This window comes from Orbicella faveolata, unplaced genomic scaffold (assembly GCF_042242905.1).
Source record: "Orbicella faveolata isolate gen_17 unplaced genomic scaffold, um_ofav_v1 contig_3, whole genome shotgun sequence".
Taxonomy (NCBI): domain Eukaryota; kingdom Metazoa; phylum Cnidaria; class Anthozoa; order Scleractinia; family Merulinidae; genus Orbicella; species Orbicella faveolata.
Window position 1 is genome coordinate 15,530,733 of NW_028301558.1, and position 22,806 is coordinate 15,553,538.

General features: G+C 41.2%; 2 protein-coding genes across 3 annotated transcripts; one reads left to right on the forward strand and one right to left on the reverse strand.

Annotated features, from left to right (window-relative positions):
* Window positions 1-502: 502 nt before the first annotated feature.
* LOC110041886 (uncharacterized) lies at window positions 503-15,728 on the forward strand. 2 transcript variants are annotated; one of them, XM_089297887.1, is made up of 24 exons: window positions 504-617; window positions 698-1,025; window positions 1,110-1,210; window positions 1,999-3,129; window positions 3,629-3,812; window positions 4,988-5,190; window positions 5,750-6,575; window positions 6,819-6,890; window positions 7,419-7,480; window positions 7,563-7,613; window positions 8,084-8,167; window positions 8,779-8,844; window positions 9,130-9,173; window positions 9,404-9,519; window positions 9,920-10,100; window positions 10,946-11,009; window positions 11,241-11,283; window positions 11,375-11,435; window positions 12,486-12,585; window positions 13,322-13,363; window positions 13,796-13,885; window positions 14,616-14,662; window positions 14,757-14,879; window positions 15,227-15,728. In XM_089297887.1, exons 1-24 carry the CDS (start codon window positions 552-554, stop codon window positions 15,375-15,377), a joined length of 4,236 nt encoding a protein of 1,411 aa, XP_089154013.1. In that variant the 5' UTR covers window positions 504-551; the 3' UTR covers window positions 15,378-15,728. The 2 variants fall into 2 exon arrangements, with proteins under 2 accessions (XP_089154012.1, XP_089154013.1); XM_089297886.1 differs by having other exon boundaries at window positions 503-617; window positions 698-1,210.
* Window positions 15,729-16,343: 615 nt separating this feature from the next.
* On the reverse strand, window positions 16,344-21,896 carry LOC110041863 (programmed cell death protein 5-like). Its single transcript, XM_089297888.1, has 7 exons — window positions 21,785-21,896; window positions 21,670-21,716; window positions 21,330-21,391; window positions 19,635-19,726; window positions 18,578-18,649; window positions 16,997-17,066; window positions 16,344-16,730 (listed from the first exon to the last, which is right to left on the reverse strand). Exons 1-6 carry the CDS (start codon window positions 21,848-21,850, stop codon window positions 17,022-17,024), a joined length of 384 nt encoding a protein of 127 aa, XP_089154014.1. The 5' UTR covers window positions 21,851-21,896; the 3' UTR covers window positions 16,344-16,730; window positions 16,997-17,021.
* Window positions 21,897-22,806: the final 910 nt, after the last annotated feature.

A 22,806-nucleotide genomic window follows, 5' to 3' on the forward strand; every position in this document is an offset into this window, starting at 1 on the left:
AGTTTGAAACAGTTCTGTCGATTGAATAAAATGAACGCCGAGAACTACATGTAGTCCAGTCCACTTTCTTTTAGCCTAATAATAAATGTTTGCGTGTTCACTCGAGAATTATCGCGTTTGCTTAGAATTCTAGATAAATGAAGGATTAAGTTTTCAACCAGGCAACGGCATATGATTTTAAATGAAAGATGCAGATGTCAGTAGTGTATCACGGGAGACTGATGGTTCGAGGGGTCTGTTTCTTCTCTTGTATTGACCTGAATGGCCGAACGTTTTCGTCCCCCTTATCCCTCATTCACTTGAAGTCGGAAGCTTTTACTTCCCATTGTGAGAGGTGAGCGAAAGCCTAAGAGACACGCAAAGGCTTGAGGTGCGAAAGGGTCAAAATAATAACAATAAAAATTATCAGAAAAACGGGAGAGAGCCTTTACCGATACGGCGTCCTCTAAACTTTCGTTCGCCTACTTGCTAATTCGTTTCTATGACAACTAGTTTGAAAAGGAGACGCTCGCGCAAGCGCACTAATGCGATAAACACTCTGGAATTTCAAGATGGCGCCAGGTAAGAAACAGAAAAAGTCGAAGTCAAAACGATCAAAAGATGGCCCTTCTGGATTGGTAAGTAAACATCATCGGGTTTGATTTCGTATTTGATGTGACCGTGAACGTTAAATCGCGATCTTTGTGTAAATTTACAGAGCCATATTGCGTCCACACTTGTTCCAAGCGCCATTTTTGCCGCAGTTCCGAGAACGCCAACGAATTTAACTCAAACTTGGCCTCGACGAACACCTTCGCCCATCGCTCAGGCACTGGGGGAGGCAGGAAACATCGGTAGGGTTTTAATTGGTGATTTGTCGAAGCGTCCACCGGCCGAGCTACCTGCAAGCCAAGGAGAAGGGGATGCTCGCGTCCCTGAACGAAACGATCGCGAAGAAAGATTGGAAAGCGAAGAAGTAGCTTATGAAACTGTGCAAGATGGAGGAAGTTTTGACAAGACAACGAAGTACTTCAGGGCATCAAAAGGTGAAGGTTCCTCTGCTGCACGAGAGGAGGTGGAGGGAGCAACAGCTGAGGAAAACTCATCACAACATTTTTATCATGTTTTAGATCACGAGAATGGCCAAGTCATCGAGCCTGTAGTGTATTCTAGAGTGGACAAGAGAAAGAAGGGTGCATCAAAACAGCCGGCTGATGAAGAAAAAGATGAGGTATGGGAAGTAAAGTTCGTCTAGTCGTCATCAAAGAGTGCCAAATTTTTAAGCTTACTTTTATTGAATGCAGATGTACATACATTGTACATGTGCATATATTGTCTTAAGTAAGCATACACATAATTTTAATAAATCAATATTATTCCACTTGTGCTTGTTAGATATGAGATGATTATAGCCTACTTGGTGCTACACACCTTGTTGGCTATCAGTATCATGTCAATTTGTCCAACACATGCTAATGGAATAATAATGTTAAATTATTGTTAGTACTATACTTTCTTTCCATGATGACATCATGCAAACTGCTAAATACCTGGAGATCAGAAATACATGTAAGAAGAGGAGGTCACCAACAGTTCCTTTAGGTTACCCTGTTATGTGTTAGTGTCAATTATTACATGTAAAAATGACCATGGAACATAATGGATGCTATAATGGATGCTACAAATGGAAAGAGCATGACAGACGTAGTTTGCAAGACTGTTAATTAGGCTTGAAACTTGTAGGAGTAAAGAAGATTTTTATAGGAAAAAATGGCTGGATGGTAGGCTTTGACATCTAGTATTTTTTAGTTCTTCCAAATTTCCTGAGGAAACCTCCACCTTGGAATTTCCGTTAACCTTCCTTGGGGTGGGTATGATATTTTCTGGAACTGCACATTGATAAAGTCATGAAACAGTGTTATGCAAAGTGCCTATTCAGGACAGTGTAAGGCTTGCTTCTCCAAATTATGGTCAAAATTGTATTTTAAGCTCTTTTTATTTTGCTTGCATTAACACTAGGAGTCTGTAAGTGAGTATAGCAGCAGTGATGAGTTGACGGATGTCACCAGCCACGATGAAGAGAGTACAACAAGTGGAGGACGAAGACACAGTGCTAGAGGTAGTAGAAAGGGTAAACATGATGGGCAAGGCTCTGTCGATGGAGTGTCATCTCACGGGAAAAGACCAAGCACTAAGAGGAGAACCCCGGACACGATACAGGAAGTCTCTGAAGATGCTGGTCAAGACGAGGATGGTGAGGTTCCTCCCCCCATCCCACCTTACTTAGGAGACTCAAGCCCAGAGGCTCCTACACGTGGTAAAAAGAAAGGAAAAAGATCTGCACAGGATCAACTGGATGGTCCGGGGCAGCCCCTGCCTCCTGTACCTTCAGACCCACCAGAGAACAAACTTACAGATGAGCAGAGAAGAGCATTGAAGGTGGTGGAGAGACTGGGCTTTGAAGGAGTGTCACAAAAACTTGCACTGAGTGATGTCTCAGAGGATTCAGAGAGCTGTATGTCACCAGTAGTCCCCAAGAACACAACTGATTTTAACGGAAGGACCACATTTGAACGGGAACAGTTTAAAGATACTTTGACAGAAAGTAATGCACCAGTGTCTGAAGCAACAATTGAGGAGGCAACCCTAGATTTAAGTCATACATTTGCTGGGCTTGATGGTTATGAACCTCAAGAGGATCTCCAGTCCCCAGTTGAGCAATCATGGCAGGAAGGTAATCGTCCAAGTTTCAAAACGCAGGCAAAGAGAGCTAACAAAGTTTCTTCTTTTGTTCATTTACTCAATGAGCAAGAAAGACACAGACAAGCTGACTTGGCTGCTCATGGGCCAGTGAAAGGGACAAGAGACCCAAGCCCAAGCCAGTCTGTTGGAAGTAGCCACGATGGCCAAGGGTTTATGGATCCAGTTTTAATACAGAGACTAGAGGAAGCCAGACAAGCAAATGAGACATCATTTTTGGAAAGGCAGAAACAGTTAGAAACACTGGTGGAGCAACAGCAACATCTGTATCAGGAGCAGTTAGAACAGCAGAGAATTCAACAACAGCAACAGCAGGAGGTTGTCAGGCAACAATGGAAGCTGCAGGAACAGCTTAGGGCTTTGGAAAAAATGCAGCAAGAATTTAATGAGGTAAAATGGATGAGAATTTTAATATTATGTATCTGGAGCAGTAGCTAAATCTCATTCATGTGCATAGTGGTTGTTTTGTATTCATGCGTGGCAGTGATTGTCTAGCCTTGGCCATATCAATGCATGTTGTTTCTAATTATTTGTTTTATGTTTTTTACTTTATTTTGTGGTACTATCAATAACAGATCCACAGGCTTTACTACAAAACAACAATTTATTATTATGCTGTAGCAGAAACATATCTTCTGGGTTATATGCTTGGCTGGCTGTAGTGTCTGACCCACTGAAAAACTTAATACATCAAATTTTTTTGATTCTTGATTCTGTTAAGGGAATCACCCTCGCACTCAGTTGATGATCTCATATTATTAACTACATGTTCACCTCCACACTGTACATGTATCTTACAGTAAGTCAAAGTGGATTTTGCATGTATAGCAGTAGTGCTTCCAGTTTTTGTAACAGGAGACAAGGAATGAACTAAAATTTGTTTTGTCAGAATGCTGATCTGTCACCACGAGGTCCAGCAGTCAGTGAGTCAGATGTGAGACTCCAGCGAGAGCTAGTGCGACAGCAACAAGAATTCCTTCAACAGCAGCAGGAGCAGTTGAAGTATTCTCAGGATCAACAAGCACAAGCTCTTCAACAACAGGAGAGGTTATGTGAGCAGATCAGGCAGCTAGGTATGATCTTGCTTTATCTTGACTGAGGGTTAGTAAATTCCAGACAATTACATGTATAGTTTTGGAACGTGACCAGAATCTGCTTCTTTTTCCCTTTATTGGGACCTGAACTTGATGAATTGATCAATGTGTCTAAAAATGAATAGTGGAAAATTTGGACAACATTTTTTCGAGGTATGTTCACTACAAGGGCCTTGTCTCTATATTGTACAGTCATGTAAGGAGAGCAGGGAGGGGGGAAGACAGGAACCTGGGAATTCAATAAGTTCATGAAAGAGCAGTGGAGGAAAGGGTGGTAAGGGGTATTTCCAATGTTGTGGGAAACAGGAGAAACAGAAGTGAAAGTTGCACATTACACTATATTTTCCAATAGAAAGAGGACAAAGTTGTGGAAACCTCGAAGAAAGTGGGATGAACCAGGAATAAAAGGTGGAGGAAGATGGAAGTTCAGTTGCCCTACATGTACACTGTATCTCTCCCAACCTCTCAGTTTTTAACATACTTGTGAATAAAATCAAACCTCTGCTCACTTTCACCTCCATATAATAACCAGCTTTATGTGGTGAAGTTACTTCATCTTGACAACCAGTAGCTGGGTACACACTCAGGTGGTCCAAGGTCAGAGTGAGAGCGAGCAACCTCAGCCTGTCTGAGAATCATGTTAGATGCTAGTTGATCCATATTGTGAAACCATCTTGCAATGACCAGCTCTCTACGGCAGCAAAAGCTTCTCAAAATTGAAAGATTTAGATTTACACCGTCAGATTGTGTGTTCTTTAAATTGTGGCAAATGCAAATTTTAACAAGGTGCGTTTGGAAAACTAATTTTTGAGATTGACCTTCTGGCAAGCTGTAACTGTGATGTACAAGCCTGAAAATTATTGTTGTTAGCCCCCCCCCCCCCTAATTTCTTAAATTAACGTAATAATTTCATCTCTTACAGTACCTCTTTAGTCTGAATTTCCTCAAACATTTTCCCCCAAAAGACTTAACTTTCCCATCGGGCAACTAAAGGACAGAATCTACTTACCCCAGTGGACCTGACTTTCTTTGGGCGCTGACTAATTTCTCTGTAATTTAAATTGGTTAAACCTACTCATGCAGCTGACTAGTTAACAGTCTGAACTCAACCACTAGAAGTTAATTGCAAGATTTATCCCATTTTTATTTACCAGAGGAACAGCAAAAACAGCTGCAGTCCAGCGTGAATCTTCTGAGCCCAGCTGGTGAAGATTTGGCAGAGATTAAACAGCAAGAGCAACAAATAGTCAATCTCCTGAATGAACAACGCCGACAGGAGAACGAACTTCAGAGACTGCACTTGCTGCAACAGCAAAGACTTGAGGAACAGAGCAACAGTTTTACACATGAGAGAAAGGTTTGTACCATTCCTGCTAGGATGGAAGAATTGTGGAGGTTTCGTACCCAAAAGAGTTCACACCTCCCAACTTTTTGAGTTCACACCAAGATGTTGTATGAGTTACCCCTACCTGTCACTCATGCAGTCAGAGTTTTTACCTTGTAAAGTAGTAATAGCTGGCAGACGCCAGTTTTGTTAAACTTCAGACTAACATCAAGATACACTGAGACAGTAGAGAGCCGACATGGTCAGCCTCTCAAAAAAGTGTCATGTAAACTCAAAGAGCGAACTTGATTGGTGCGAAACCTGCTATCGAATGGAATTGGCTTTTGCAGAATTGATGCAATTGTACCGATCAGAGGTTAACGTATCACAGAGTACAATTTCCAAACGAGCACATATTCCATAAGGCAATCTTCAGTGCAACAAATTTAACAGCCGACCTGCCCCCATGACTTACATATGTAGCCTTCAAGTCAAGAGAAACCTTCAAAGAGGTTAAAGGCAAAATTTCTGTTATCCAGACTAGAAGCAAAATACCTCAACACATTCACACTATTTTTTTCGATTTTAACAGGCTTTAGAGCAAAACCAAGAAATGCTTCAAGGAAAAATTAAAGAACAGGAGGTCAGGAGAAGACAGCTTGAGGAAGAGCTTGAAGACATGAGGAGAAAACACGCAGAATCCGAGGCACAGTGGAAGGAAAGAATGAGTTTCATGAATATGGAATCAAAAGATGGTGAAAGAAAAGAAAGGCTGGACACAAGAGATGTCCAGGGTAAACTTAACAGCCCGTACTATGAAAAAGGAAGACTGGGCAAAGGAGAAGACCAAGATAAATTTAACAGCTCGTATTATGATAGAGAGAGAAGAGACAGAGCAGAAGATCGAGCTAATATAAGAACTTCATATTATGACAAAGAACGGAAAACAAGACATAGGATATCTGATGAGTCCTCTCAGTTTGATGAGGCGAGACTTGGACATAAAAGCCAGAGCTCAGACTTGTCTTACCGCGATGAGATTGAGGGAAAACATAGTAGAAACAGGAGACATGCTTCGGATAGCTCACGTGGCGTCGAAACAGAGGGAAGACGAAGAGATGACAGAGAAGAGAGTCCGCGACGCGGGCAGACAGGCAGTAGGAAAGGACATGAAAAATCTGAAAGAAAATCAAGGAAAAGTCGTGAAAAGAATGTCGAATTTGAAACGGCGATCAAGAAGACTGAAGCAGAAGTGACGAAAGTACAAGTTGTAAGGGATGACGAGGTTTATCGCTTGTCCAAAGGACGAATTGAACTGCTTGAGTCAGAGAAATCGGCCTTGATGGAACTGAACACTTCGCTACAGGAAGAAAACAAAGCTTTGAAGCAACTGGCACTTTCTCTCCAAAAGGGAACTGGTTAGATTTGTAGTGCATTTATTTTATGTCTTGCCAGTTTGAATGCTCCGTTGATTTTCTTTCAGCTTCAATCTTTTTGTCAAGTAGTCAGGTGTGGTGTCAGGGATAAGTTAGGACTTAGCTATTGCATAATTTCCACCAAATTCTCACAACTATCATTAATAGACCTGTATGGCAGTAAGTGACGAGAATTCATATATTGGGCTTGGACCTAACAAGCCTTTTTGTTCTCACTTCTCACAGGTGTCTCTTCCGTAGTTTTGCAAAAACAAATCAAAGACTTGCACCAAGAACAGAAAGTTTTGCGGGATACAGGTTTGATATAATTACTTCTTTTGCCTTCATTGAGGGTCCGGATGGGTCTTAACAGAAAGCTGAGAATTGGACAACATTTGAACTCTCAGCTAAGAAACGGGCAGAAAATTAAACTGATAGCTGAGATTACAGCACCCCATCGTTCATCTTCACCTATCCTCTTCATACCAAGTGACACATAAGGCCTCTACACCCTGTTACCAACCAGCTCTATCGGCTGCTGCAATGTGCACCTCGCTCCAGGTCTTCTACCCAGCTCTTTCCCTCTCTTTCTCTGCTGTCCTTCTCCATGTTGTCTTGGGTCTGCCCCGCCTTCGGCTTCGTTCTGGTGTTCATTTTAATACATTCCTGCTGTCCTTCTTTATTTTGTGGCACTGTTTTTGGCAACAAATAAACCCCTTCAAGGTTTTTCCCTCCGCCATATATCTAGTGGTAGAAGTACATGTATGGCCAAAATGCATTCTCGTAAGGGAAAAATCTTTTGCAATGGTAACTGAACTCTGATGTTTATGTTATTCCTTCCTGTAGTTCATCGACTCAACGTAGAACTAAGCAGATATCAAGCTAAATATCGACCGGTGTCATTTGAGGTATCGTACCTTCAAGATTTGAGCTAAACCTGATTTGAGTCAACCGTTGTAGTTATAACATAGTTAGTATTGTTCCTTGTAGGAGGTGGAAGGCATGGCATTGCCTTACAAGAAAGAAGCCGCCCCATGGCTGGTAGGTATCAAATGATGGTACACAGTACCGCTCAAAGCGACATATAAAATTATATTACCACTTTCTCAAAAAGAACTTCTGGTCGCAGGTTGGATAGAAGCGTTCATGCAGCTTTTCATGTGTGACAAGACTAGCCTGTTCAAGGTTCTCGGTCAGTGGGGACGATCGAAAACGTGGGCGGGTGACGGGTGGGGTCTGGGAGAGAAAACCTCTCCTTTTCCTTACCCAGATCCCGCTCGTCGCCCGCCCGCTTTTTCGATCGCTCCCACTGACCGAGAGCCTGAAACAGGCTATGACGAGACTTGTTTCTCTCGGGAAGTCTCGTTTTCTTGCAATACGTTCATATCAAACGATACGACTTCGAGTTGATTAAATCAACGTACGTGAAAAATGATGTGATTTGATCAAATGGTTGATTTTAGTAATTGATCAAATGGAGTTTTAAGGCTGTAACAATTCACATTTTTCAGGTGAACACAAAGTTCTTGGCTCCTCTTTTCTTGGCGTATGACGATAGGCTGAAGGAAAAGGAACAGTTGATCAGAACTTACGATGTAAGTAATATGAAGCCTGACCGACAAAAGGCGTGTGTAGCAAAGACGCAACATAGTTTCAAAGAAGCACGCGAGAAACGCGGAAGAGACTGGACACAACTTGGTGTTCGCGCTGCTGCGATCACACCGTGACGATATTACGCATTTTGGTGCGACCAGACCGTGGTAGCATTCTATTTATGCCCCATATTCGACCTGTGGTTAGCCCGTTGCGTTATCTCTGCTAAATCTGCCTGTAGTAGTGCTGACTCCATTTATTATGATGAAGGGGTCAATCCCAAAGCAGCTAGAAAATCTTTCACTCAAGAGGAGAGCATATTGAAATTAGTTTCCCGCAAAATTGTGTTTTACTAGCAGTGGAATAGATCATTTTCGTATTCTTGGTATTGGACTGGAACTAGCTTGCAATGGCGGCTCATGCGGGGGGAATATCATTAAAAAGAGATTTATGTCATTTGCATTTGAAAAGACTCCACGCATTAGCCTCAGTTTCAAGCTAGTTCCAGTCCACTACCAAGAATACAAAAACGGTCTACTGGTCCTGTTGATGTCCATGGTACTGCCGCCGTGGCTTTGTTTTTACTCCTTTCCTCGCTTTACTTCACTTTTAGGAGGAGTTAAATGCGTTTAAGGCGCGAGTCATGGAAGTTGTTAAGGAAAATCAGCAACTTCATATGGTAGGTTCCTTCCTTGTCTGTAGACATTGTTTTATCACCAGTTGAGAGAATGTGTTTCTCTATGAGAGTGCTCATTTCCTAGATTCTCAAAACCTGTGAGCTTGATTATATGTCGATAACACGATGAGAAATTCGACCATGACAACAGAGTGTAATCCTCTCTTATCATAGGGCTGGGGATGTGCTCTCTTGGATCATCCTCTCCTAAACTTTATCATCCTTAGCACAAACAGCACAACTGCTTTCCAACCTCTCATGCGCGATTCTTTTTCCTGTTGATTGCAGAGCGTTAGTAAGTCCAGTCCTGATGCCCTTGGTCCTGACGAATGGTATGAAACGATTATAAATTATTTACTTTTATTGATGCCAGGAATTGTGTAGCTTTTTCTTTTGCGCACATGGTTAGCCTGCGTCTAACCGTACCCTCCCCCTGTTTTTCCTCAGGGGCGGGAGGGGCTACACGTTAGGCTAGCACATTGCCAGCGCAACGTAGAACAGGCCGTTATGTGTTCAACTGATTGACGGTGAGGTGTTTCCCTCGCTCCGATTTCCTCTGTAGGCAACAGCTTCAGGAGCAGGCCAAGCTTGTGGTGGAGGAGAATGCTCTGTTGATGGAACAGCAAGAAATAAAAGACAGAAAAATGAAGGAAATGCAGCGGGTTCACGGACAGGAAGGTTGGTATGACCGCCGTCACACGTATCGAGACACAGAGACTGTTACATTGTCAATACTAAGTCTGTGAACAGTTTATTTTGCTCTGAAATTGTCCAACCGTCACGTTTGATTGTGGTCTAGTCCAGTTCTGGTACTCTGTCTGTCACACAACGCTATGTTAGCGTTGCATAACACAGAGATGGCCAGAACTGGACTCAGCGGTATATGTAGATCGTGGTCTGGTCTTGTCATCCTGAATATCTCGGCGAGGGAAGCCCGAAGAAAAGATAAAACTAAGTGAAATAAAATAACTCAGAAACTCTGCCTCGTTGGCCAGGCTGTATGTTGCCTTTTTCGTGAACAACTGAGTGCGGGTTGTTTTGCTATTATGAAGTGTGGCTATTGCTTTCTTGCATGTAGTTTCCAAGTTGTCGAAGCGGATTTCAAGTCAAGAGTCCTCTCAGCGACGCCTAGAAACGGAGCTAGATGACATGCGTCGTTCCCATAGCAACCTGCTGCGGCAGCACGAGTCTGTTGTAGCAGATCAAGAGCACAAGATGTCAGTTCAGGAACATTTGAGGATAATGGATGAATGCAGAAGGTAGGAGCTGTGGTGTTAGGGTGATATGCTTCATCAGACAGTTGCCTCTTTCTCGGAGAGGTTTTCTATTGGCTGTCTTAAAACTAGAAGCCAACATAAAGTAATACTGAGAACTTAAATCACTATGAGCGTGCGGAAGAGAAAATGCTGGAAGCGCACGAAAGGCCAAACAGGTTATCTGGTGACAAGCGCGGGAAAAAAGGAGTCATTGTATCCTGCTCCAGGTGTGCGCGAGTTTGGAGCAGCTGCACTGTTCACAGCCTCTCTATTTTTCAACGCAAGTGAAAGAAAAAGCGAGCGAAGCGAGCGCGAAGCACGCGGGGGTGGGGCGGGGAGGCGAGCGTAGCGAGCCAAACGGAATATATTTTTCTCGGTCCCCACCCCCTACCCTGACAAGTCTCCCGTCTTGCGCTGGCGTCTAGTTCTCTCGCGATTTTATCCGCGCGTTTAACGATCAAATAAATTAGGAAAAAATAAAGGGCTTTGAACAGTCTAGGAGCTGCAAGTACACCGGCGAGAGAAGAAATAGAGGGGGATAAGGATGACAAGTGAAAGCACTCTTGCTTTCCCACTCTGCATTCCTCTCTTAGTTTCTCTCTTGCCTTTTTTTTTACTTTGCTCCTCAACTATGCGAACGCCTGGAACAGGCTAGAGTGTCACACGCGAATGATAACAAGGGCAGAACAAACGAAATGTGCCGAGAAGTGTGGGAAAATAAAACATGCTTTACGGTTGAAAGCGCTAGAAAAATATCGCGCAAACATATCACGATCACCTCTGTTAACATTACAAGGAACGTATAGGGTAAAATAATATTAACACTCCTCCGCTTATCATTCTTTTAGCGTCCTTGAAGACTTAAAAGCTAAGACGAAATTAGAGACAGAGGAGTATAACTCTCGACTGCAGGTAAGTAACTTTTTTACTTCCACGATTGAGTTTAAATTAACATGAAAGGGAGATACATCCATTCACACCCTTTATCTTCCTTACCCCAGTTGTGCAAAGAGCACATAACTTTACACATGCTTGACAAATGCTATCGTCCATTTGAACGAACCGAGGGGCACTGAGTATCCTACATGTTTGCTTGGTTCTACTCATTTTCTCTTGTTTGTGTTTGTGTTGTACATATTAAAGGCAATCCAGAAGGAAAAGAGCAACGTAGCCATAAAGTTTGCAGGTACATGCATGATTTGTGTTTTGTTTTATTTCGTGTGCAACTATGATAAGAAAGAAATGGACTTGTAACTGTTTGCGTTCTTGAATTGCAGACGCCGAAGCAAAAAACGCTCAACTTGAACGAGAACTTGAAGCTTATAAAAAGTCACTGAAGTGAGTGCTTTCTTTATTGACGATTCTTTTCATGGCTTTTCTTTTTAGGTAATTATTTGAAAGAAACATTTACTGTACAACCACAGCAATGAACTGACTGTGGGCGATTCTCAAAGCCTGGCAAAAATCTCGAGCTAAGAATGTCTAAACGTGAAACACGCTTTGGAAATTTGACACAAAGTTACCTCTGTAATAACTGATAAGCGTCTCCTTTTCCCCTTGGTTGTGTTTCTTCAGCTTTATATCACGTTCATAGAAACTCGTGCAGCCTTAGCAAATATGCCGTGTTGTCAGCTATAGCTTTAGGTGCAAAAAGAAAACCGAAACATAGAAAACCGAAATATTTGGCGCACATAACTTCCCAATACTTTCATAATTTCCATGGGCTTTTTTAATTCTCTTCTGATTGAGATTTCAGACAGTAAAATTCTGTTATCAGCCCCATTGTAGGTTGCCGGAGATTGTGGGGGCGCTTTCAATTGCATTCAACCCGAAAATTCAGGAACTTTCGAAAGAGCGGCAAATGGAATGAAAATTTCCCTGGAAAGATACTGGAAAATCTGAAAATCGTTGAATTTTCAAAATTCGAACCAGTCAACCGAAAATTCCGGAAATTCTGGGAGGAACAAACATTCGTGATAAGAAATTTCCGAAAATTATGGTATTTGCCCTCGCGAGGTTGTTTTCTTTTCCAGAAATTCTGGAAAATGCTGTTCCATTCGTCACTGGAAATTTCCAGATATTAAACCAATTTTTTTATCGAACGGAAAGTGTCGGCCTGGGTTTGTGTCGAAGTGAATATGGCGTGTTCACTCACGTGGCCAGCACATATGCAAATTTATTGGAAAAGAGAAAGTGTTTGCATAAGAAAAGAGTTCAACTCCCACAGGATTGGTTTGGTACACCAACATGGCCGCCCTTTCATTGTTTTGGGACACCAATATGGCTGCCATGAGGTCATTAGAAAACATTACGTCTGGGTCTGTCTGGAGCTTTCAGAATTTGTCTGCCTGGAAACTGAATGAAAAGACTCTCTTATTATGTCCACAGGAAATCAGAGCGCAAGTTTTTGTTCCTTCAACGGAAGTTAGAACACATACAGGAACGAGAGCTGACAGCACAAGAGACACTGTCCCAAGTTCTTACTGTGGTAAGTTTGGCGTGGCATGATGCTTTTGAGACTGTTAGTTAAATATTTTTAAAATTCCTGAACCCGAAATATGAATTCTTTGCACTGATTAGCAGACATGTTTTGTAAAGAAGGGTGTCCCTGGGAACGAGGATTTTTACATACGGGTTATGACTAAGCGTGAGATCAAGATGGCTGGATATTGGCCAACGAGACACAGTCGAGGTTCATTAACACGCAGAAAAAGAAGAACGAGGTCAATGTCCAACTAACCTGAGGGAACAAACTTGGTCAATGAAGGATTTAATATGTGGGCTAAGGACACAATTTTCTTGCGGGATAAAGCGGGTAATTCCGAGCTGGCACAATAGCGCCATTTTGCCGTCTCGGATAGCCAATCACATCGCGTGAGGTGGTTCATCTTACTCGCCCGCGTAACTAGGCACATGACGATCTTCGCAACCGTTAGTTAGGTTGTTATGCAGCGCGTCTTTTTTCGAGCATAGCGTTGTTCAAATAACGGCTGCGAAAGAGGCCGTGAGAAAAGGGTGCAGTTTCTTCAACGCCGGACAGGTAAATACGGAGCGCAGAAAAAACTGCCAAATTATTTATCCTCATTACCTCTTTGCTTGACGTCGATTAGGATAAATTGGTTCTTAAATATAGCACTAGCTTGTCAGTGAAGTTTTAAGATGCGATGGATAACTGCTTTAGCACAATTACTGACAGAGTTAAAATCCGCCTTTCTTTTCGATAGGCCGAGAAAACAGCCGCTGAGAGGGACAACTACGTACAATTTGTAAGTTCACACCGTGCATGTGCTCGGTTTGTAATCACGAGATTATATCTATGTCTTGTGAAGTCTGATTTCTTTTTCTGTGCGAAGCTGTCACGATGTGGTCATCTTCTGTCTTTGTCGGCCACCAATCTGCCTTCAAATCGACGGAAAAGCATGAGAAAATAATTGTGGACTATAAAGGTACAAAAACGCAAGACCTATTGGGTATAATTAACCAGTCAGGGTCAAGGAATGGTTAAAAGGGAACATCATTAATAAGGATTACTAACGGTGAACGTGAGAAATGTAAAGCAAAAAATTCCAACATGCGACACCCATGATGTACACTGTAGTTTCTTTCAGCATTACTCTGTCACCATGGTAACTTAGCTTCTTGGCGTCCCTGGTGGCTGTAGATCTTGTCATTAAAAAAGTTGAATCTTTTCTTTGCAGGTCAAAACACAGAAGGTTCAACAGGAGAAAGCTGCTTCTAAAATCCTTGCTGGAACTCAGAACATTAAGGGACTCGAGGAAAAACTCCAGGTAGGGTTTAACTAATTTGCAACAACAGCAAAGATAAAACAATTCAACTCAAGGCAGACAATTGTGATAAAATTGAGGGACATTTTTTGAGGTAATAAACTGTTGTTAAGTTATAACAAAACTCCGAGTCAAAGTTGGAAACATGCAGGGTTGGCACATCTCAGGAAATGGCTATGAAAAAAAGTTCTTCAATTTTGAGTCAAGGAAAATTGACATTTGGAAGAAAAGTCTGGAAAAATTGAAATAATTAACTCGGCTGATTTAGTACCATTGAAGGTTGGAACAAACATTTGGGTCACGGTGATCTCAATTTTTTTCCATAGCGCAGATGAAAAATTTGTTGAAAAGTTATCAGTCTTAAAGAACTAATGGGTGGAAAGGGCGGTTGTCAGGGGAGGCTTGAAGCCGCTTCTATATCTGATATTTTGGTAGGTTGTTCACAGCCCTCTATTTTCTCGTACTTGTATTTGATCGTTGAACGCGCGGATAGAATCGCGCGAGAACTGGACGCCAGCGCAAAACGGGAGACTTGATTTTGGATTTATTTGGTAAGGGAAATTTTAGTTTCATTAGGAAAAAAATTCAGGGAATTTTGAAAACTGATGTTTGTGGGAACCATGAACCATGAACCAATTGTTCGTTCAGCTTTTTGTGTTGTGGTTGTCGTGCTTTAAGACTAATATGGTTGTGCCTGTTTAAATGATATTTAACCAATTATTTTTCCTTGTAGGAATACCGGCAAAAGGCCACTGACAAGGTCGCTGTAGTTACGGGAAGGTAAGAGACTAAAGAAGAAAAAAAAAAACAACCACCAAAACCCCCGTTAGCTTTCGGAACAGATGGGATAACAGTTGTCTTTTATCTCGATCAGGTTGCGGGAGAAAGAGAAGGAGATCAACAAACTCAAAGAGCAATACGAAGGAGAAATCAATAATCTTCGCGCCATGGTCAGACAAAAACAACGTCAACTGGAATTAATGATCGGAGAGAACAGGTAAGGCGCGTACGGTCACACGAATACGTGTAATTGTCTGTGTCACGCTGTCACGCTAGTGGAGATCCCTTTACAATGTATAACCACCTACCCTTAGGGCGCGACTCGTGCTCCTTAGAAAATCTTTCTGCCTCCAATTTGGCGATGAAAATTCTCTAGCCCACGAATCGTACTTGGAAACGTCCAGTTTTCCACTTGTGTTTCAATACCATTTTATACTACCCCCACTACTATTCAAACGATTTGGCTCGCTTTGACAGGCGAGTTTCTAGAGTGGCGCTTTGTTGACAAACTGTTTGAGTATATATAACTGAATATGAACAATGAATTGTTTATTTGTATCTTAGGAGCGTCGATAAAGAACTGGAACTAGTGTGGAAGAAAGCTGCCGCTGACAACAGGCGAATGAAGGACACAGTTCGACAAAAGGGTGGCATGTTCGATTCGGACTCAGACCCCAATGCTCACCTGTCGTCGGAAGAAGGGGAGGCTGCATAGTCGGATAGGCAAAGAAATTGTAAAAAACGATAGGATTCATTTGCGGACATCGAACAAAGACTATTTCGACCAAGGACAGGAGTTAATGCTGGATATGAGGAAGTCTACTAGTAAATAACTGGTTCGGTGTCGGGTTGCTTTTGAGAGGACATCTATTCACGCGAATGGTGTCAAAGCTTATCGCAGCTAACCTCTTTGAAGATGAGCATATTTGAAATATGCTGTGTTATGTTCATCACTTCATCAAAGTACCATGTATTTATTAAAGAGTCATGTACAGAAAGAATATTTCTAAATGATAAATGTAAAGCTTATTTTAGCAATTTGAAAATATAAAACTGTACCTAATAACACGAATGTATCTTTATTTCACTTCACTCTTTTGCTACTAAAAAAGCAAGGAAGCCTTCACCAACATAACAGCTGGTTCTTCTTCATAATGAAATACACAGATTTTGCGCAAGTGACATGCCCAAAATATTCAAGGTAACGCATTTCCAGGCACGTAATAAAACATCCCACAGCAGACTCTCAATAGACAAAAAAAAAAAAAAAAAACCGTTTAATCAAAGTTTCTCTATTTGGGAATCCCCGACTTGTTGCACATCACAACGACTATCAGTAATCTGTGAATCACCGGACGGGAGGCGTAACCGTAGAAATAAAGCTGCGTTTTTAAATTTCTCCGTTTCGTAAACATGAACAACAGCTGTGTGAAACAGCTTAAAACGCAATCGTTAGAAGGGTTTGAAGTCCTGAGTTCGCGATTTACTGAAAATCGCTATAAGATGATGCTAAATTAGCCTGCAGTGCATGTTTACCTAAAGCAATATGGCGGTCTTGCCGGCCTTAACACTGGATCCGCCCAAAATACGCCAGCACTGCAGGCTAATGCTACATATAAGTTCACACCTACATAGTTACGAGTTGTTATCGCCCACCACAAACGTACCGCGGAGTCGAACGTGGGTTGACGATTTTCTTTATTTTCACACCTTTCTGCTTCCTACGTATTGCTAACGTAAAATTTTATCACGTTTCGATCGAATTCAAGGGTTACAACAATCATTATAAAGTTTTTAAATCATCCCAATGGTAACATTTTCTTGACAAGAGCTTCTGATGTGAACGTTTTAAGCGTGAAGCCAAGAGCACATATTTTTTAAACCTGCGAACATCACCTTTTGGCAATTTGCTAAACCTAGTTTAACTTGACTGGTTGGGTTTGTGTGAATGGAGAGAGTTTTTACACCAAGCGTTTTTTTCTCCTCTTCCCGGAGTCACTGGGATTTTTTTTTAATTACAAAGTAGATTAACTCTGACTCATTGATGCACAACTTTCAGCTTTGTAATCTGTGTGTAAGAAAAAAAGAACCACATTGAACTGCTTGAAATTTATACTTGAAGAGCGTACATTGTAAGTATTTGAACTCTAAAGTAAAATGACTAAATCTGACAATCAATCTGGTTGAAGAAATATACAAAATGCTTGTCTATGCGTGTAGCGTTTTCTCTACAATTCTTTTGTGATACTATCACTTCCCTGAGGCTAAGACTTTTTCCACTTGTTAAATGTGAACAGCGGAAGGATACAAAAAGAGTACAACAGGACGGCTTACCTTTTGAAGTGGGAAACACTTATCACTAGTCGTCATCGTCATCAGAATCGTCAATACGTTTTCTGTTGAACTGAAACAAGAACACAAATGAATATGGGCAAACAGTGCCAACACTATACATGTACTTCAGGAACGATCACCGCAGTTATGCATGCATGAACACAACTTTATGTCGGCACACACGAGGGGACTAGTCGCGGGGGCAAGTCCCATCGTGTGAACTGGTCATTTTTGCCACAAAATCTAGTCGCAGGGACTAACATTTGGTCCTTGCGACTCGTCTCACGAATTCAAACTGGTTTGAATTTTTGGGACAAGTCCCTGCGACTTGTTCTTCAAAACGCTTTGTGTGAACTGTTCGTGGGACAACTTCCTGTGACCAGTCCCTTCGTGTAAACTCTTCAGGGGACTAGTTGCAGGGACTTGTCGCACGGACTAGTCCCCTTGTGTGTCGACCTCTAGTCGTGGGTTTACTGCGAAATCGCAACGTGACGAGCTCCCAGTTGGCTTGTCAGCTCAGTTGGTAGAGCACTACACTGGTATCGCAGAGGTCATGAGTTCGAATCCCATTCATGCCTGAGTTTCACACTATATTTTCGCAACTTGTTCAGTTGCGTTGTCAAGATCTATCAAGAAGCATATATTTTTCTCGCAGTTAAAATACGTAGTCCATACAGCGTGGAAAACACTGCAGAGAAAGTAATGTAGCAAATTCAACTAGTGGTACCCACTCACACAGCAAGACTACACCAAGTTGTATGACTTAGCGTTATGTTGGCCACTTACAAAATTACCTTTAAATTGAAGGAAACCTGAAAAAATAGTTTTTTAAGAGATGGAAAAACACTAAAGAAATAAAAAAAACATGAAGGAACAAGGGTGGTCGAGAATGGAAAAGATTGATACGGATTACAAACGACGAACTTGTAAAAATTAATCAGAGGCAAGACACTAATGAGCGTGCAGTAAAATTAGAAAGAATGCTAATATGCAGTTCCAGAAAATAATCATACCACCCAAATTCTGAGGGGGTTTGGGGTTTCGATAACAAACATGTTTAAAGAAAGTATGAAACTATTAAAACTGGGAATTCCATAGGGGTAGATAGGAGGGTTCACCCTGTACGGATAATCCGTCTATTTATATCCGTCCGATTATCCGTCTATATAGACGGATAATTGGACGGATATAAATAGACGGATTATCCGTCTAAAATGAGCACCGTTCCGTTTTCAAACTAAGACGAATTATCTGTAATGGACGGATAGCCCGTCGTAGACGGATTATCCGTCTCTAGTGTGAAAACGGCCAATACAATTCTGTTCCATGCCAAGCTATGCCAGTATTTATTGGTATTTTTCTCAGTTTGAAGGCTACATAGCACAGTTGCTAATTAAAATTTGACTAATGTCTTGAATCTACATCCGTGACATTTGCAATCTGCAAAACTGTGCCAGTCAGGAAAATGAATTCTCCAAAATGAAGTAGCATCAAAAAATTGTTTTCTACCCTCTTTCTGTCATTCAGATCACCAAGAATACATGTAAACACATGTCTTCATGTACTTTTTCAAAACAATACCTTAACTGTAGTTTTCTTTTGGGTTCGTTCACTGATATCCTGGAGAAGACTAACCAGCTGGGACTCAGATAACTGAAACATAAGACGATGTTACAGGAGTAAGATGACGAAAATACATGCAGTGCTGTGAGTGAAGAAAGTCACAACTAAATCTTGAAATTAGTACACTCATATAAATGCAGTAGAACGTATTCACTCACGTGTCCAGCAGCCATGCAAATTTATTGGAACAAAAGAAAGTGTTAAAATAAGAAAATAGTCGAACTCCCACAGGATTGGTTTGGTACACCAACATGGCCGCCGTTTCGTTGTTTTGGAACACCAATATGGCTGCCATGATGTCGTTTGCCTGCATATGCTCCATATACAAATTTAGCCAAGCCTAAAAGCAGGGCTCCCGATTACAATAAGTTAACCTTGGCAGCGGTCAACTTCAAAAAAACATATGACCTCGATGGGCTATAAACCTGAGCCTGCGATATAGTCATTTGATACTGGTCATTGGATACCTTGTTTAGACAGGTGTCAATTGACCACGTAACATGGATGTCCAATATCAAAGATGTATGCCGTAAACCAAGGATGCATGACTTGGTTGACCTAGTAGCTAGAGTATGGCCACTGTGTTGCACGATGTGAACTACAATTCTAACCTCCCTCAATATCAAATTACAATTTTCTTTCAAGGTGTTAGGTTTGTTTACTTTTCTGATCTCGAGCTATGTTTTGAGGACTGATTGCCATGTAAAATGAGGTAATTTTTCCTGCAGCTTGCAACACACGGTTACACAAACATTGCAAGATACAGAGGGGGGTGTTACACCTTCCAACTTGTCTTGTACATTGTAAGGTTGCAAAAGGTTGGGAATATTTAATCAAAAGATATTTTCTTGTAACTCTCGGCACAAAAAAAGGAAGTGACAAAGTGACAAAATAGGGGTTACACTTGAAACTTTCTCGCAACTCACAACACTACATTTGATTGCAGTTCAAGGTGCAAGAAAAATAATTGAATGGTGTAACCTGGCCTTGAAGAGTAGTCAAACGCCATAGTTACCTTTCCAGCTATCTGTCCTGTCCTGGCCATCTGTATCAACATACCTTCCATCATTTTTGCTTTTTCAGGTTTTACTAATGCTATGCTGTTTACTACAAAGATAAGAATAGAACCAGTAATTAACACAATTCATTTTCATTATGGTTTTTCTCACCAAACTCTGATAAATACCTTTTTAGCAGTGTATACTCACTAAGGTACTGTTAAGTAAAGTTAGGCCAGGAGCCCATACAGCCAGAGCTTGTCCCAGTTTCTGTAGCATTAAGTTACTCCTAGGATTAAATTGGCCAGTACATATTTATACACCTGGGCAGAGAGAGGCACTGCCAGAGTAAAGTATACCCAGAGGGGGCACTTCCGTAAATTTTGGATAGGCGTGTGCCTGTGGAGGGTCTTCAACCCTGACCCTATTATTTTGAGGATGTAGCAAATGAAAATTGATACTCTATTTAAGACCCAAACCCAAAAGAGTTTTTCTTGTTTCTATAACATTGTAAGTTAGCGGATAGTTCAGTTTTAACAGATCATTTGTTCTTCCTCTAGGTCAGCATTTACAAACTGCAATTTGAGCTGATACAATTTAGGTACCCTATCTAAGGATCACACTGGGAACACAAAGCCAACAGGGACAGAAATAATACCACATTTTAAGAATGGAATAAGGTCCCTATTATTTAAGAGCTAACCATTCTTGATTCAATGCTGCTTAGGCTAACAGGAGGGCTATTCAAGCTGACAAGGCACTAGTCAGGGTAGCCCATGAGCTACTGTTCAGGCTAATCAAGATGATATTTAGGGCCTCTTGATATGAGCTGGGCAGACCAAGTGTTTTGGAGATCTCACCTCTCTCTCCCTTTCCTTTGTAAAAATTTCAACGTGTTCATATGAGAATGTGGGCTAGCCCAGTTACCAGGATCCAACCAAGATCTTGGCAACGGGGATGAAAATTTTTCCATATGAACACTTGGGCCGGGTAACTGGGATGAAACTTTTTTTTGACAGAATAGCTTTGCATTTTAAACATAGTGTCCAAAATGGCATAAATTTTTGCCTTGCATTCATTTCCACTGCAGAAGTATGCAAATTAGCTTCAATAACAACAATATTTAGTAAAGTCAAAAGAGTCCACGAAGCTACCAAGGTTTTGAATGATACAACTTCATGCTGCAACATTTTAGTCCTATCTTTCAGATTTCATCCTGGTCAACAAGGCTGAAATTTCCCACATGAACAGAAATCAAAATTTGCCCTTGTAACCAAGGCAGCCCAGTGTCTGGGCTCACATGAAGAGGCCCTTGGCTCACCACAGATTCTTTCCCACCAAGCGTGGAGCTTGGGACCATTCCTGTATTTAGTTGTCCCTTTTAAGACATTGGTGAAAAGCTGTGACTGAGGTCTTGAAAATGCTGCCTGAAGTCTCATGTAGCATTTTCAAGTGCAAGGTCTCAGTTTTTCACTATACTGACCGACCCTAAGACGGTAAATAACTTATTTATGTTTTCCTCTCTCTTTATAATTGTTGACCTTTTCCACACACACATAACGCGCATTACTGTGACCGTGGTATGTGATTGTGGTAGAAAAATGAAGATCCGGCCCACTCTAAGAACCAATCTGATTGACGGATTCATTAGTGTCCCTTCTTAGAAAAAACTAAATACATGAATTAACAGTTCAACACCACCGTCAACTCACATCTTGCTCTGGCTCCCTGCTCTAAAATTTGTGACAGCATGCTGTTTCTCATTTCAGCCTCCCTAAAGACATACGAATATGGGGAATCAACGTTAACTAAGCACGAGTTTTTAATTACACTGCCACATATTTTTTCCCTGATGACAACAAAGGCTGAACTTCAGGTTAAATGTTTATGTGTGCGACAGTGTTCATCTCACTAGTAACTACTAAATATTCGCAAAAATATTGACAATAAATCGTTACAACTACAGATCGGTAAAAAATATCGGAAAAATTACCTCAGATTTTAAACATTTTTACTTTACCGATCATGCTATAATCTACTCGATCAACGAACCTTTTCATAGCCTCATGTTGTTGTTGCATTTGCTCTGCATTTTGACCCTGCATTTCACAAAAGTGTTAGTTAAACAAACGATAAGGAGGAAGGCTAACATATCAAAAGAACATACCCCATATTGCGACTGCAATTCCTCCATACGCTTCGCTCGAATCGCAGCCAACTCTTCGTCCGCCATTTTGATTAGACGTGAGTTATTAGTGACCACGCCTTCATTTAGTGCAGAGTAACCTGGCCTGTCTGTATACTGGGGCTCTCTGGACAGCTCGAGCTCTCTGACAAATACTCGAATAAGCCCTTGACTCGGTTGAGTGATTCAGTGGTGTGACTTAATTGTATTGAGGCACAAGCTTGTTCCGTTTATTTATTTATTTATTTATTTATTATTTTTTTATTACAATTTAATGGCAATTATCAAGTCTAAAGGCATACACAAACAGGCAAAGCCATAAGGATAATCTGTAAAAGAGTGGAACACTCCATGCGAGACAGATCACCATGTAGCTAATCGAAATAAATAATCGTGTAATAACAATCAAGAAAAAAAATAAATCAAATATTCATTCCTCACTTAAAAACTTCTTCATTCCCGACTTAAAAACTCCACAATTCTATTAAAATAAGTGTTTTTAAAAGTAGTCGTTCTAGCAAAATTTGTCTTCAAGGATTAGTCATCAACATGTCTAAACCTATACGCATCATCTTGAGAATAAAAGTTCAGAAACGGAAATACATCCACATTCAACTATCCATTTAAATAATGTGCCTTATACAAAAATGTGACATCAAAAAGATAGCGCCTCTTTTCAAGCGAAAGCAGATTAAGACATTTCAGGCGCTCGTCATAGGTAAAATTCCGTTTTCCGAGAATAAATTTTGTTCCCCTCCGCTTTGAATATCTTGTAATTTGTTGGGGTCGCTCGGCGTTGTAAAAGCGAGGTGTGTTCGGGAAATCGTCCCTACTCCATCGGAAGTTACGTTCCTTGACACAAGGCAGACAAGCTGCGGAGACTTTTAAAATAGTGAGTTTTAATTGACGATAAATGGAAATAAGTTGTCCACCGTCTACTTTGATCTCCCCGGCCTTAATCAAACAAACTATTGCAAATATGCCATCTTCCTTTTTAAATGTGC

Bases quoted from the DNA above. Each gene is read 5' to 3' on its own strand.
- LOC110041886 (XM_089297886.1), top strand. From the start codon at position 552: ATGGCGCCAGGTAAGAAACAGAAAAAGTCGAAGTCAAAACGATCAAAA. The intron at 8,168-8,778 runs GTAAGTAATATG...CTTCACTTTTAG, and splicing joins AGTTGATCAGAACTTACGAT to GAGGAGTTAAATGCGTTTAA. The intron at 11,436-12,485 runs GTGAGTGCTTTC...TTATGTCCACAG, and splicing joins GCTTATAAAAAGTCACTGAA to GAAATCAGAGCGCAAGTTTT.
- LOC110041863 (XM_089297888.1), bottom strand. From the start codon at position 21,850: ATGGCGGACGAAGAGTTGGCTGCGATTCGAGCGAAGCGTATGGAGGAA. The intron at 21,717-21,784 runs GTATGTTCTTTT...TGTGAAATGCAG, and splicing joins AATTGCAGTCGCAATATGGG to GGTCAAAATGCAGAGCAAAT. The intron at 19,727-21,329 runs GTGAGTTGACGG...TTATCTTTGTAG, and splicing joins GCAGGGAGCCAGAGCAAGAT to TAAACAGCATAGCATTAGTA.